Source organism: Botryllus schlosseri, chromosome 11, assembly GCF_051294905.1.
Source record: "Botryllus schlosseri isolate E-star chromosome 11, Bs_hap1, whole genome shotgun sequence".
Taxonomy (NCBI): domain Eukaryota; kingdom Metazoa; phylum Chordata; class Ascidiacea; order Stolidobranchia; family Styelidae; genus Botryllus; species Botryllus schlosseri.
The window spans coordinates 28,177,482-28,190,876 of record NC_137246.1 but is presented as its reverse complement, the minus strand read 5'-3'; the positions used below and the strand labels follow the sequence as shown (position 1 = coordinate 28,190,876).

The 13,395-nt window shown below is 37.2% G+C and overlaps 2 protein-coding genes across 3 annotated transcripts in view; both read left to right on the top strand.

The window, feature by feature from the left end:
- The window catches only part of LOC145450499 (1-phosphatidylinositol 4,5-bisphosphate phosphodiesterase beta-1-like), a 31,121-nt gene extending 24,889 nt beyond the window's left edge, over positions 1-6,232 (top strand). Inside the window, exons 29-30 of the mRNA XM_080329018.1 lie at positions 1,226-1,370; positions 5,800-6,232. Coding sequence (XP_080185144.1) covers positions 1,226-1,370; positions 5,800-5,903 — 249 coding nt within the window. The 3' untranslated portion in view covers positions 5,904-6,232. The remainder of the gene's footprint in view (positions 1-1,225; positions 1,371-5,799) is intronic.
- A 1,135-nt stretch (positions 6,233-7,367) lies between these two features.
- The window catches only part of LOC145450501 (1-phosphatidylinositol 4,5-bisphosphate phosphodiesterase beta-3-like), a 30,168-nt gene continuing 24,140 nt past the window's right edge, over positions 7,368-13,395 (top strand). For both annotated transcript variants that reach the window (XM_080329022.1, XM_080329021.1), the window contains exons 1-9: positions 7,368-7,507; positions 8,222-8,299; positions 8,365-8,433; positions 8,983-9,015; positions 9,075-9,218; positions 10,230-10,309; positions 10,379-10,432; positions 10,492-10,570; positions 12,378-12,481. In XM_080329022.1, the coding sequence (XP_080185148.1) occupies positions 7,406-7,507; positions 8,222-8,299; positions 8,365-8,433; positions 8,983-9,015; positions 9,075-9,218; positions 10,230-10,309; positions 10,379-10,432; positions 10,492-10,570; positions 12,378-12,481 (743 nt within the window). In that variant the 5' untranslated portion in view covers positions 7,368-7,405. The remainder of the gene's footprint in view (positions 7,508-8,221; positions 8,300-8,364; positions 8,434-8,982; positions 9,016-9,074; positions 9,219-10,229; positions 10,310-10,378; positions 10,433-10,491; positions 10,571-12,377; positions 12,482-13,395) is intronic.

The window sequence follows — 13,395 nt, the reverse complement described above, 5'->3', positions numbered from 1 at the left end:
ACCCCTGACGAGTGTCAGCCGAAAATATTCAGCTGTTCTGAATTAGATTATGATTAGAATTATAGCAATACATTTTCTCCAAGTTCGACTGGAATTTGAATCAGAGCTTCCTAAGTCTTATCCAAATTAGATTACCATTAGAATTACAGCTTTACCGGTTTTTCCAGTTTAGATTAGAATTAGAACTACTGAATTGGCAGAAAACTTTGAAACTGAATCAAGTTTGATTCGTTGCAAATCAGAGATTATTAGATTTACTGGATTTAATGCTGATAGTAAGAAAAAAATTCTTTCGAAGAAATTAAAAACCAAGTAATTTATCTTAAAACTGAAAAGTAGTTAGAGCAGGAGTGAATTAGTCTAAAATCATGACCATGTGGGGAATAAGGTATTTCATTGGCTCACGAAAAACGTCTGCAATCAAATAATATATGCATATTGATATAAACCCCAATATTTCAAAGTCGAATTCTTTACTAGTTGCTGACGATTATCCCTGGCGAGTGTTAGCCGAAAATATTCGTGTTATTTCAATGTGATCATTGGGGCTGTTCAAAAATATCTTCTTTTTTTTAAATTTTGTTTGCTACTTGATAACATGTTAGGTTGCCTAAAAACACAGCAAACCAAATTTGGCTCAATTTCATCTTCTAGGTGCATTGTTCTAAGAGAAAAGAGTTTTGGATTTATTAAATAAAATAAATGTAAACATTTTTCAAACTTTACTGAGTACCGCGCGGAAGTGATAGGTTGTTTAGAAAGACGATTTGTGTAAAATTTGGCTCAATTCGAACCAGTAGAAGCAAAATCATTGCAGTATAAACTTTTGGATTTAAAATATTAGTATTTACGGTGGCTAGATTTATAATAAATAATGAAAGAATTTGCCACCGTCAATACTATTTTTTTGAAATCTGAAATATTCTGTAGCTATAACTTCGCTTCTGCTGGTCGGAATCGAACCAGATTTTACGAAAATCCTTTTTCTAGACAACCCAACAATTCTGCCGGATAGTCTGTAAAATATGAAAAAAAAAATTTACCGCAGTGCTTCTACAAGGGTGTAATTGAGGCAAATTTGGTTTGCTGCGTTTTTTAGGCAACCTAACAATTTTATCAAGTAGCCGGTGAAATTTGAAAAGAAAAACCCTAATGAATATATTATTCACTTGTATATTGAAGTTGTGTACCGCCAAAAAGTTCTTAAAACATTTCTTATCCGCAGAGAGGCGACAACATCGTGCAGATTTTCAAGCAGCAGTCCGACAAAGTCTCTCACATTTTCGACATCCGGCAAGCCGAGTATTATCAAAAGCGCGGCCACAGCACGATCAACTCTCTCACATACTCTCACGACGGGACCAACGATGGTGATTACAATACAAAGCTATGAGCCTGCCTTTTCCTATATGCCTGCGGGAATGAGTTAACGCCTATTTTCGACCTCGCATGGACGCTAATCGATCACGATATTGCTTTTTTTTCAGACACTTGCCGAAAGTGTAACACTCTGTGAATACGGAATGTCTGTTGCGACCAGGGCTGGGCAGAATTGAGCAAATAGTGACTCGGTAATGAGTCGCATTGTCTGGTTTCACTTAAATTTCAAATATGTACCTTTGATACGACCACAAAGAATATAATGCCATTTTTACGTCACGTTAGGGATTATTTAGTATTTTTTCGACCATACCTATTTCAGTGCATTTTGTGACTTTTGTGCTGTGGGCTGGTCAGTAGGGCTCTTCAAAAATGACTTTTTTTTCTCAAATCGTACTGGCTACTTGATAAAATTGTTAGGTTACCTAATTAAGCCTATACACAAAATTTGGTTCAATTCCAGCCATTTTTGAATTTGGATTTGAATAATTTAGTATTTACGGTGACCGATTCTCTGTTTATTTATTATAGTTGTGCTCACCGTAAATACTATTTTATTCAAATCCAAATTTTTCGACGGCAATAACTCCGCTTCCACTGGTTGGAATTGAACCAAATTTGGTGTGCATCGTTTCTATAGACAGCCTAACACTTTCATGGGGATAACAGAAAATCTTCAAATTTTTCATTATTTATTTTTATATAATAAATAGAAACTTTCTACTCCTGTAGCAAAGCGGTTACTGGCTGGAATTGAACCAAATTTTGTGTGTAGGCTTAATTAGGTAACCTAACAATTTTATCAAGTAGCCAGTACGATTTGAGAAAAAAAGTCATTTTTGAAGAGCCCTACTGGTCACGACTTCACAGACTTGGGCAACTAAAAATTTTGCAGCTTTTCCTAATTAGATTAAAATCAGGATTTTTCCGAATTGGAATTGTAGCTACACAAATATTTCCAAATTAGATTAGAAGTAGAGTTATAACTACAGATTTTATCCAAATTTGATTCGATTTAGAATTACCGAATTTTGCAAAAACTTCTGATTAGTCTAATTGGACGATTGGGATTATTTAGCTGTCCAATTTTGTTCACACATATGTCATTTCTGCTAACGTATAACTTGGTATGGTGCGACATGAGAAATCGATGTTTTCAGGCTTCCGCAATGAAAAATAGTATCGAAACTATAATTCTCGTTGATAAGTTAACTTTTAGTGGCGAAGAGTTGTGTCATTTCAGTACTGGAAAAAATCATGTCACGTTACTCGGGTCATTATCATCAATAGTCCAGTACCTGGTTCATTGTGCTCAGCCCTGGTTGCGACTCGATTTCAGATTGAGACTGCACAAGTCCACATGACTCTATTGTTTGACTGTATTTTTATTGAGTTTTCCTAAACTATCCATTCCTAGCCTGTGTTCGTTTTACGCTCTGGACTCGTCGAAAGACTGATTTTTCTCAATTTCTCTTCATTATTTCCATTTCTCGGTTCTCATGGCAGTATTCGAATCTGTTTTTATCATTTATGTTCGTTCCGTAGCCGCGTGAATATAATGGATTGTGTTTTATGTTCGGTGTAAATTTAACGTCGAATTCACTACCTACGTAGAACTCGTTACTTAATGACCGTAAAGTATCAATGTTAGAGTCCGACCCATATCGTATTTTCAGGTATATTTAACCGATATTCAAAAGATATGAAGGCTAGTTTAAGGCGCATTTCCAAATCTTGACAGCATTTTTGTTCAAAAGTAACTTTTCTCCCTGGATTCCGGGGATTCACAGATTGTTAGGTTGTCAAATAAAGACGCTCCACACCAAATTTGGCTCGATTTCAACTAATAGGTGTTGAACGCGCTGGAGTTTCTGTTTTGAATTCATTATGAAAATATTAATAAGATTTTTTTCAAATTTTGCTGTCGACCCTGTGAAATGGTTGAGTTGTCCACAAAAACGACGCAAAACAAATTTGACGCGATTTTGACCCGTAGAAGCAGTGTGATTTGAGTTTTTCAGGCTATTTTTGCGAATCCAAAATTCTCCAATTGCAATCACTTCGCTGCTACCGATTGGAAGTGAGCAAAAATTGGTAAAAGAAATTTCATGGGGTCGACAGTAAAATTTTATAATAAATTCAAAATTTTCAAAGTCCTGTTCGTTCACATCTTCCGGTTGGAATTGAGCCTAATTGCGTTTTTAGGCATATAAGAAATTGATCAGTGAAAACTGGAATACGTACAAAATGGTTATTTTCGAACAACCGTAGTACATGTGTATACCAATTGCTATGCTTGAATATGAAATGAACTGGAAATTGGGAAATCGTTCTCTACCAGTCGACCCATCCCGATATTTCTTCCAAAAATGTGATATCGTCTTGATATTATTGGTCACCGGTACTTGGTCGGGCTCCGATCAACACATCAGTTGCACTACATGCTATTGTAAAGCGACCCACCTAACTAATCATTCACTATTATCAATCCTGTTGTAAATACATCTCTTTACCATTTCATCACTAAATATATATACAAATTTCTATATACATACATCAATATATATCTTCACAAAGCACTGACAATGTAGCAATTGCAGTTGGACATAAAATATTATTTATTTCGTCATGTTTAGTGTAAGTAGAATATGTACATTTTTCCTTCGTAGAAACATATCACTGAGCACGGGTCTCACCAGATTCACCCCATTTGAACCCCACGTGAACACGAGTTAGTCCAACAAGTGCCAATATTTCTCACAAAACCCAAATGTTAGATTCCGTGCAATTACGAACTTCAATCCTAGCAGTCTGTGTTAGAGGGTTTCTGAACCACGACATTCCCCTGCTTATAGAACAACCGATTTCGTGAGTTGTGTTACATCACAATGTCTTTTCGATGATCATGTTTGGAAGGTTTTGTTTCTGCTTTTATTGTGTTGATGACGGAGAGCTTGCAATTTTTTTCGTTTCGCAACTGCATGGCTTTGTTATGAACGGAATAAATGGGAGATGTGGAGAATGTTGATTTTGGCATGAATCCTCGGGGTTTCATTATTTACACAGTTTTTATATCGACAGGGAAGTGTTGTGTGCGGCACAGGCGCCTTGGGTTAGCGATTTGATCGAGATTCAATAGTTTTGAGCAGAATTGAAAACAAGATAATTCTGATTACATTAATCACAGCAAAATGCCTGATATCTAATCCTGGTCTAATTTAGGGTTACCATATTTTGGAAATCTGAAAAGAGGACACTTTAGAAATTTTCAGACTTGCAATACCGGAGGAAAATCCTGAAAAATGGTAACCTTGTTCCACTTCGTGGTCGGTTGACTAAAATAAAATAGGTCAGCTTTCCGGCTCAGTGTTGATTAACTGTATCTCAGTCCAATTTGGCCCAATATTTAACCAACCCTGGTCTAATTTGTGAAATGTTTCTATGCTCACATTTTCATTCTAATGTAATTTCTGGCTTTCCTGAAAATGCTGCAGGAGATCTGTATATTGAGAAGCGACCCAAGCTTGCTTTACAGAAATTTGTCATCGTTGTGCTCATGACAGTCATGGGAATGAACTTTGATATTATTAGGAACTTGAATTTTTGTTGTATTGTATTTTTTGTATTTCTTTCCAACTCGGAATTGAACTCAATTTTTGCAAAATCAGTAATTTTAATTCTAGTCTCATTTGAAAAAAACACTGTAGCTATAAATTAAATTTTAAAAGTACAGAACTTATATATCGTATGTATAAATAGTTGGTTTGGTAGCGATAATTCTAATACTGGAAATACTACCGAACTATTTGTTGAGAAACGAGCCAAGCTTGCTGTATAGACATTAGCAATTCTCTTGCTTAAGAAAATGAGCTCGATTTGATACGATTTTTGTTGTATATCTTTCTAATTTGGAATCTGATTGAATTTCCAAGGTTTTGCGAATCCAGTAATTCTAATTCTGATCTCTTTCGGGAAAAAAATGTGTGGCAATAATTTGAATTGAACTTGATTTTTGTTGTATATCTTTCTAATTCTGAATTTATTTCGATTTTCCAAGTGCAGTGATACTTATCTATTTTAGGAAAAACGTGTAGATATCCCAGTTCCCAATTCAAATCTAATTTGTAAAATCTGGGAATTTTCTAGTTGAGAGTTTTCTACTTTCTAGCTCTGTTTGAGGGCAGCAAGTGTCTCAGTGGAGGTACTTGATAGAGAATCTAGGATTCAGGAGTATTTGCGACTAGAACAAATGGTATCCCTGAAGCAAGGGTCGATTCATTTTGGGTTATTGTTTTAACAGTAGCCTGTCAAATTATCAATGATTCATCATCACAAAACACGACAAGAATGTGATTCAATAAAAGATATGAAGGTGTTGAAACACACTACTGAGTTCAATGCGTCTTTGTTTCATGACAGATATGCATGTCGGCCGTACAACGGTGTGCCATTTGCAAGTCTATGAATGCGAAATATCTCGGCGCTCTTCAACTGGAAAGCTGCGTTCTGGCACTCAAAGTTGAATTGAATGGGTTCACTAGACTGTGCGCGATTTGCAGTAACAATGAACATGCATGGCTTCTCGGAGCTACTCTTGGAGTCACAGTATTATCACAAACATGCAGTATCAGTATTTACCGGTCTGACAAGTTCTGGAACGAGATTTAAACGAATTGATCAGAATTTGTCACTTATCCTGCTATCAGTAGCAGACAAGGGAATATCAAAACACAACACTGTGTCATCACTGCTGTTGGAAAGCTGCTCTTGTGACTTTGTAGTGGGATTAGTTTCTAAACTCAATTATTTGCTCGTGAGGGAAATAATATACGTGTTGAGATGATAAAATAAAGTGTTTGATTCAATTTTTCAAGTGTTCCATGGCAGGGTATGTCTAGTGGCAGAGTTTTTCTCGTCTGATCACCCGCCGGATAGTCGTTTCAGCTTTTGTAACCCATTTTTAAGAAGCGATATTTCGAATACTTGCATGCTGCTGCTGTAAGTTGATACTATTGTTATCAACTCTTTGCAATAACAAGGCATAGTTTTGACAAATCTTGATCTGTAATGCATATCAAATCATATGATCTTGTGAAGAGTCATTTAATGCTCTTCCTAATTCTGTTTGTGTTCATATTAGATATTAATTCCTGTTGTTTCATTCAATTTGAGTGCTTTCTATAAAATTCTAGCAACATGCGATGAGTGATCAAATACTGCATGAAAAACACTTTGAAACTTTGACTTTGTGCCAATTTTGTGGGTTATGAACACTTAACTAACATGATTTTCACAAATCAATGATATACAGTGGTAGTGTTTTTCAGATTTTGTAATGTTGTAATTGTCAGTTATTTTGCAATTGGGTTGTCGTTATTTGTGCTGTTTGGTTGTATATGCGGAGTTGGTCAGCATCTAAATACTTACACCTTTGGGCGTTCCACAGTACAGGGTTTTTCCAACTTTTTATGCTTACAGACCTTATTTTAGAAGTAGAAATCTCAATCACTAATGCAGATTTATAGTCTTGAAATATGAATCCCGACCACTAATATGGATTTATAAATGCACAAATAAATGTCCCAGTGCAAATATCAATAGTCATGATTTTGTCTGAGAATCCATTCAGTAGAAAATGGTTTTCAAATCAATATACATCGTTTTGTTCATAAGATAGTATAAAGGTAATATGGCAATGGCTGAATACCATTCCACGCCATTTCGGTTTTCATCATGATGTGATGGAGACACATTTTGATCACCTGCAATTGAGTGATGAAATTCCATGAAGTCTCATTCCATTCTATTTTTCACACTGCATGCTTGAGCAATTTTGTTTTCTGCCTTGGAGTAGATTTGACATGTCTTCTAAATGACACATTTCTATTCTATTTCCATGGCAAAAATGACTAACCTACTCTGCATATAGGTGCTGAATTCGTCTTTTTAATTTGCAGTGGGGTGTGAATATGATTATGATTTGTGATTAATATTATTTACAAAATTAACCCTATAAACTGGAGCCATGGCGGGCCCTCACGATAAGAAGTTGGAGCCAATTGAGGTGCCAGGCAGACTGCGCATGATTGGAGACAGATTTATTAGATGGCCGAAGTCAGAGGTCGATGTAAGTATAAACGAAATTAATAGCCTCATAGATCTGTTCTGAAGGCTTCTGGGCCCCCGTGATATTTCTGGGAGGAATAAGTTGAACACGCACCTGATTTTTCAACTTCACCCTTTTACAGGTATTGTTAAATATTGCCAAGGCTTGCGAATTTGTAATTAGGGTTGGGCTACCGACTTTCACAGTGGCGTTGAATTTCATATGTAATATTACTTTATAGCATATAGACATATATAACATATATAATATCACTTTGACCAACATATATGCTCCACATGTGCTAGTGACTATATCTTGCATTTCTATGCAGAATGTCAATCTAGTTTAACAGCAGATACACCAACCTCAGTATTTATTCATTCTAGAACCATTTTAATATCAGGAAGTTGTTGAAATTTGTTGAAAGCTTTTCCTGCTTGCACTTCTCTCCTGCGAGGATGTTATGACTTATGGCGCCATTTAATTGTCTGTGATGATATTACAGACTGAAGAAACTGTTATTATACAATTGAATAATATATTGATATTGAAATCAACCCAAATATTTTCTGCTGACACTCGTCAGGGTAATCGTCAGCAACTAGAAGAGAATTAAAAAGAACATTGTATCACCAATCTTATCACCTGCTATTGGACTTACAAAGTTCTCTTTTACTTGACATCATATTCCTCATCAATACCCCACAATCTTCACCCTTTTTTCTCGTCACCCAGGATTCGATTGTCCCGACTCCCGTTACTCTGAAAATTGACCCAAAAGGCTACATCGTGTACTGGCAGGAACCGAACAAGGTGAGACCCTATCCTTTAGTTATCTATTTTGGACTTTTTGAAATTTGGATTTGTTTATTTGTCAGGACACCGAGTCTTTGGAAATCTCGTCGATTCGCGACACGAGGATTGGAAAATATGCGAGAGTTCCAAAAGTGAGTCCTTGTGGTAGGAATTTGTATTTCTGAACCCGAATTAAATTTGTGCTTTGCACCGATACCGATCAGAGATAATTAATTATTTTATAAGATTGAATGAATGATGTATTACATGGTCCATGATCTGTTATTTCCCCGTTGGCAGAAATTCACACATTTTTGCTCTGATGTAAAACAAAGATATGGTCACGGTGAAATCAAATTTTGAGAACCATTTTTCCAATTTATAGAATATCAAGTTTTTGTAAAATGCTCTCTTTTTTCGGTCGTATTGATCTTAATCACATTGTTTCAATGTTAATCGCAGCCACGATATGACCGAAAAAAAATGAAAACTTGACATTAATTTTTTCAAAATGTGTAAAATGAACATCAGCTACTTTGATTCGTAAGCGACGATATGTCGGTTTGCACCTACATTTATGTAAACCATTATTAATTCTAAGGATCTATTAGAGATTTTGCAGCTGAAGGACCCTCTATAAATTCAACTAACCGCATTTTATTATTAAATTTAATTATTGTTTAATTTGTATGCAATCACAGTCGGAGAGATGGGAGAAAGTGCTTCAGATTATGGTGAGAGCTTTTCCGCGAAAACATAACTTATTTATACTGGCTTATTCGCATTACTGCAGGACCCGCAGATTCGTGAGGTAGCCGGCAACACAAATATTCCTTTGGAGTCGAAATGCTTGACAATCGTGTCTGGGATGAAATTCAGCGAACCGCAGTTCATAAATTTCATAGCGGTTGGAAAAAAGCCTCTGGCCGTTGTCAAGGTGACTACAGGACAGTAAACGAGTTACATAGGAATGAATCTGTGTTCCGGCTTGGACCAATTTTAAAACTTGTGTCCAATGAGATTTATTTATTGTGGCATCTATACCTGTTCCATATCCGTCATGGTATAGGAGTTGATGCTGTCAAAACTAAATAATAAAGCCCTGTCACTTTACAATTGTCAAAATGAATACTAGTCATCCCGTCAAGATTACAGGACCTCGATCTGACAAATCAACCTCAACACGTTCGTCCTTCATTTTCATCACTAGTCGTTTTATCCTATCCCATATTTCTTTCCATCCAGCGTACATGCCTCTTATTTACACCGCTTAGGCCAAGGTGGGTGTCTGATTTCAAAGACTACTCCAAGTCGTTTCGACACCTTCCCACCTTTTAATTGTATCACAGTCTTGTGTGTTTTGAAATGTTCAAATTAATAACAAACTGATACTTATTGATAATTTACCGATAATTTTAACCTGAATTTTAATCTGAACTTAACTAAAAAAACACCAACAATAATACAAGCTAATTCCAACCTTAATCATAACCCCAACCCTAATCGTAACACAAGCCAACCTTAATCGAACTACCCCTGAGTATAAGACCAGATAACCTGAATTTGCTCCTAGGCTCAACCATAGCTTGGGTTAGGAGTGAGGTTAGCTTGTGGAATCGTTATTGTTGGGTAAAGTCAAATTAGGGGTGGTGGTTAGGATTTAAACGATTGATCCTGAGCTACATGTGTTTTGTGATATTACAAAAACACCAGATAGGTATTTGTTGCGACAGTTCAGCATCCTATTCTATATAAATGATTCTATAAATGACAGTGCTCACACCATTCCAAACATACATCCATTCGAATTTACTAGTTACTGGCTTACTGGTCACTAAACAGACCTTAACAACATTCAAAAAACACACATCAAAGCAACGTCAATGATGTTGCTATGTTGTTCCAAAAAATTGGTTCAGATCTGATTGAAATCAAATTTCTTTGGTAGATGTGGGCTGATTTTTTGTTCGAGTCAGCACACCATCCCCTGACTGCTGACATGTCTGTCGAGAGATCAATTGAGAAGATGTGAGTTCCTTTTGTAGCAGATGTCGTTAAATGAGCATGACAGTGTGTTCCTCCCAATTTCAAAATTAGATACTCGAAAATGATCTACGAAACGAACCAGCTCGGAAAAGTACCGGTCAAAAAGTGGGTGGAAAATCTTTACTTTGTGATTTAGTCTGTGAATTTTCTTCTTTGTTTGGTAGGTGCATCAAAATGCTCGGTGGAAATCACGGTCGAACTACGAATGCATTTCATAGCGTTGGACTCACCTGTAAAGGAAAGGTCAGCCTGACTATTGCAGGGTTGTTATGACTAGAGCAGTGGTTCCCAACCTTTTTCCACCCGCGTACCATTTCGAGGTTTTATGTAGTGCTCGCGTACCACCTACATAAGTTACGCGCGCCGAAGGTAGTCAAAAATGTTACCACCGGGTTGAGGTGCCGAAGGCAACGAAACAGAAAATAAACTGCCCATTTCAAGGTGCAGTATATGATTTCTGTAGTGGATCCATTTGGAATTCTTGTGGTCAAATATATTAAAACGGAATTTGGTTCGGTAAGAATCCTAATGCTTTACGACTAGATACTTCCCAGTAGGCCAGGGGTGGCTAACCAACCTTTTTGCCATTCACGGCCGCATTTCAACTACTCATGTAGCCCACGGCCGCACCCCGGGGCGTCGTAACTAACTGTAGGTCTACGCCAAATGCCCACGTTAGAGTGTCTTTGTCCATTTCCGGTGAACTCCGGACTAATCTATTTATTCATATAGGGTTGCTATACGCACCGAAATCGCGAGGGGTCACTGGTGATGTTATGAGACCGCAGGAATTGCCGCGCGAAGCGCGTATTTTTCAGATTGGCTATTGGATTTCGTGATTAATATTAGTAGTTTTACGTATTACTATCAAACATTTAACCTTTCTCAGCCCATGGATGTGGTCGGATTGACCGGTAGAGTTGATGGAGGGGGTGTTTTCGAAAATTTAGTTGCGATGATGCATCTTCGGGTTGGCCAATTGTTATTAGTCACTTTTCTACATGCTGTTATTTCTTGACCTCCCATCAGGATTGTCGGTATATAGTGAGGTGTACACGATTCCGAGTTGGTATTTCTATACGAGGCGCATCATATCCCTCTACTCTCCGAATCTGAAATGTGATGCTCTAATTGCAAAGGGCCCTACCATATTAAATTGGAAAAACAAAGACACATTAAATTGCGCGCAGAAATCCGGAGTCAATTCGTAAATTCAAATTGCATGTCGGCGGCCGCCTACACATACTAATTGAATTACGTGTTCACAGCCGCACAAATTCCCTTCTACAGCCGCAGGTTGGCCATCGCTGCCGTAGGCCGTCATTGGTGGGATTGCTCCTACCCACGACGACGACGGCTTCAAAAAACCTAAGGTCAACCCCATCTGAACTAATAACTCCCTTCGGTCGAAAAAAAACACAATTTACTCGCGTACCACAGGTTGGGAACCACTGGACTAGAGTCATGATTCCACTCGAATCACAGTTTTTTATTGGCTTGAGTCATTTTCTTTAAATGAAAAATCGCTTTGATTCACTTTGTGTATTGACTCGACTTGTTCTCGAGTCATTGTGCATGAAACAACCAAATCATATGAATCAAGACAGATACTTAGAAAATAAGCCCAGAAACTGTCGTTTTCGTTTGAATAAACATCTTAAAAGTGAGAGAAATGAGTATAATATGAATGCGAGGTCTGCGATATCACCCAAGAGTTTTAAAAAAGTGAGTTGAACTTGACTTGAACTCGATTCGAACAGTGAACTCTATGACTCGGACTCGAGTCCAAACATTATGACTCGGACTCGACCCTTTGTACCCTGACTTGAGTCGATGGTGAGGGGACAATGACCTGACTTGACCCGAGTCAAATCTATAACAACAATATTGACTTGTGACTCGGAACCTTTTGACTTGATTACAATTTCCCCTGAAGAATTTCAACTTCAAAATATTCGGGCTACACTATGAATATAATATCGAAATGACAGGGGTCATTGTTTGACCTTTAGAATTCCATTCAAATGATAACCAAGCATTTGATTTCCAGAAAGACGAAATGATCGAGCCGAGCGAGTTTCCTCTGATTGCCTTCAAAAAAGTTCTTCAATTAATTTGTCAAAGACCGGAATTGGACAAAATCTTTTCGCATTTGTGAGTCGCTAATATGTTTGATCAAAATGAGTTGATATTCCTACACTTCTGCGAATGATGATCTTTGATGTTGAGAGGCGCAAATCACAGTTCGTCAACTAGGCAATTTTCAACATTTCCATAAAACATTCGAATTCCTATTATAGCTTTTTTTCAAATTCAATTAGAATTAGGATTACTGAAGTCGCAAAAACTTGGAACTTGAATTAAGTTACGAATGAAAAAGAATTGCAACATAAATCAAGTTCAGTTCAAAGCAAATCTATATCATATCGTGTATGTATTGTTTTGAGGTATTAAGTGATGTTTGTGTTTTTTTTTGAGCGCCCAATGTTGTTGATCTGTATTTCAGTAGTCTGCATAAACAGACTGATGTTACTTTCCGCCATTTGATGTAGATAACGACGTGTTCGATGATTTTGTTTGGCAGTTTCAGCCCGAATGATTATGACGTGATTACGACATTTAAATGATTATGTGTTGCATTAAATCGCGTAGAATAAGAAAGATATGCATGATGAAAAGATATGCGTGATGAAAATTGTGCCTTGTGCATTGATACGTTGTGTAAATGCAGGATTGCTGGATCATGTTGTGACTCCCATCAGAAAATGTAAGGTGTGGTCACCGAAGCTCGTTGCTAAAGTGTGATATTGATTGAAATTAATATATTTCGATAAGTGCTGGGAGGGCCACGAAGGCAAAATGTTAGTCTCGTGTAGGCCCGGTTATGTGCCACGGAACTGTGCGTCATATTTGAAATGGTCACTGTAGAATTGTCGTTGAGTTGCCATAAGCCCTCTGTTGTTGTGATCAGACAACACGGATTTGGTAGGAATGCTTGCTGTTCCCGCTGGACGGGTTGACAGTAATAATGAGAAAGTAGAAGAAGTGATTGACGACAGTGAATAGCA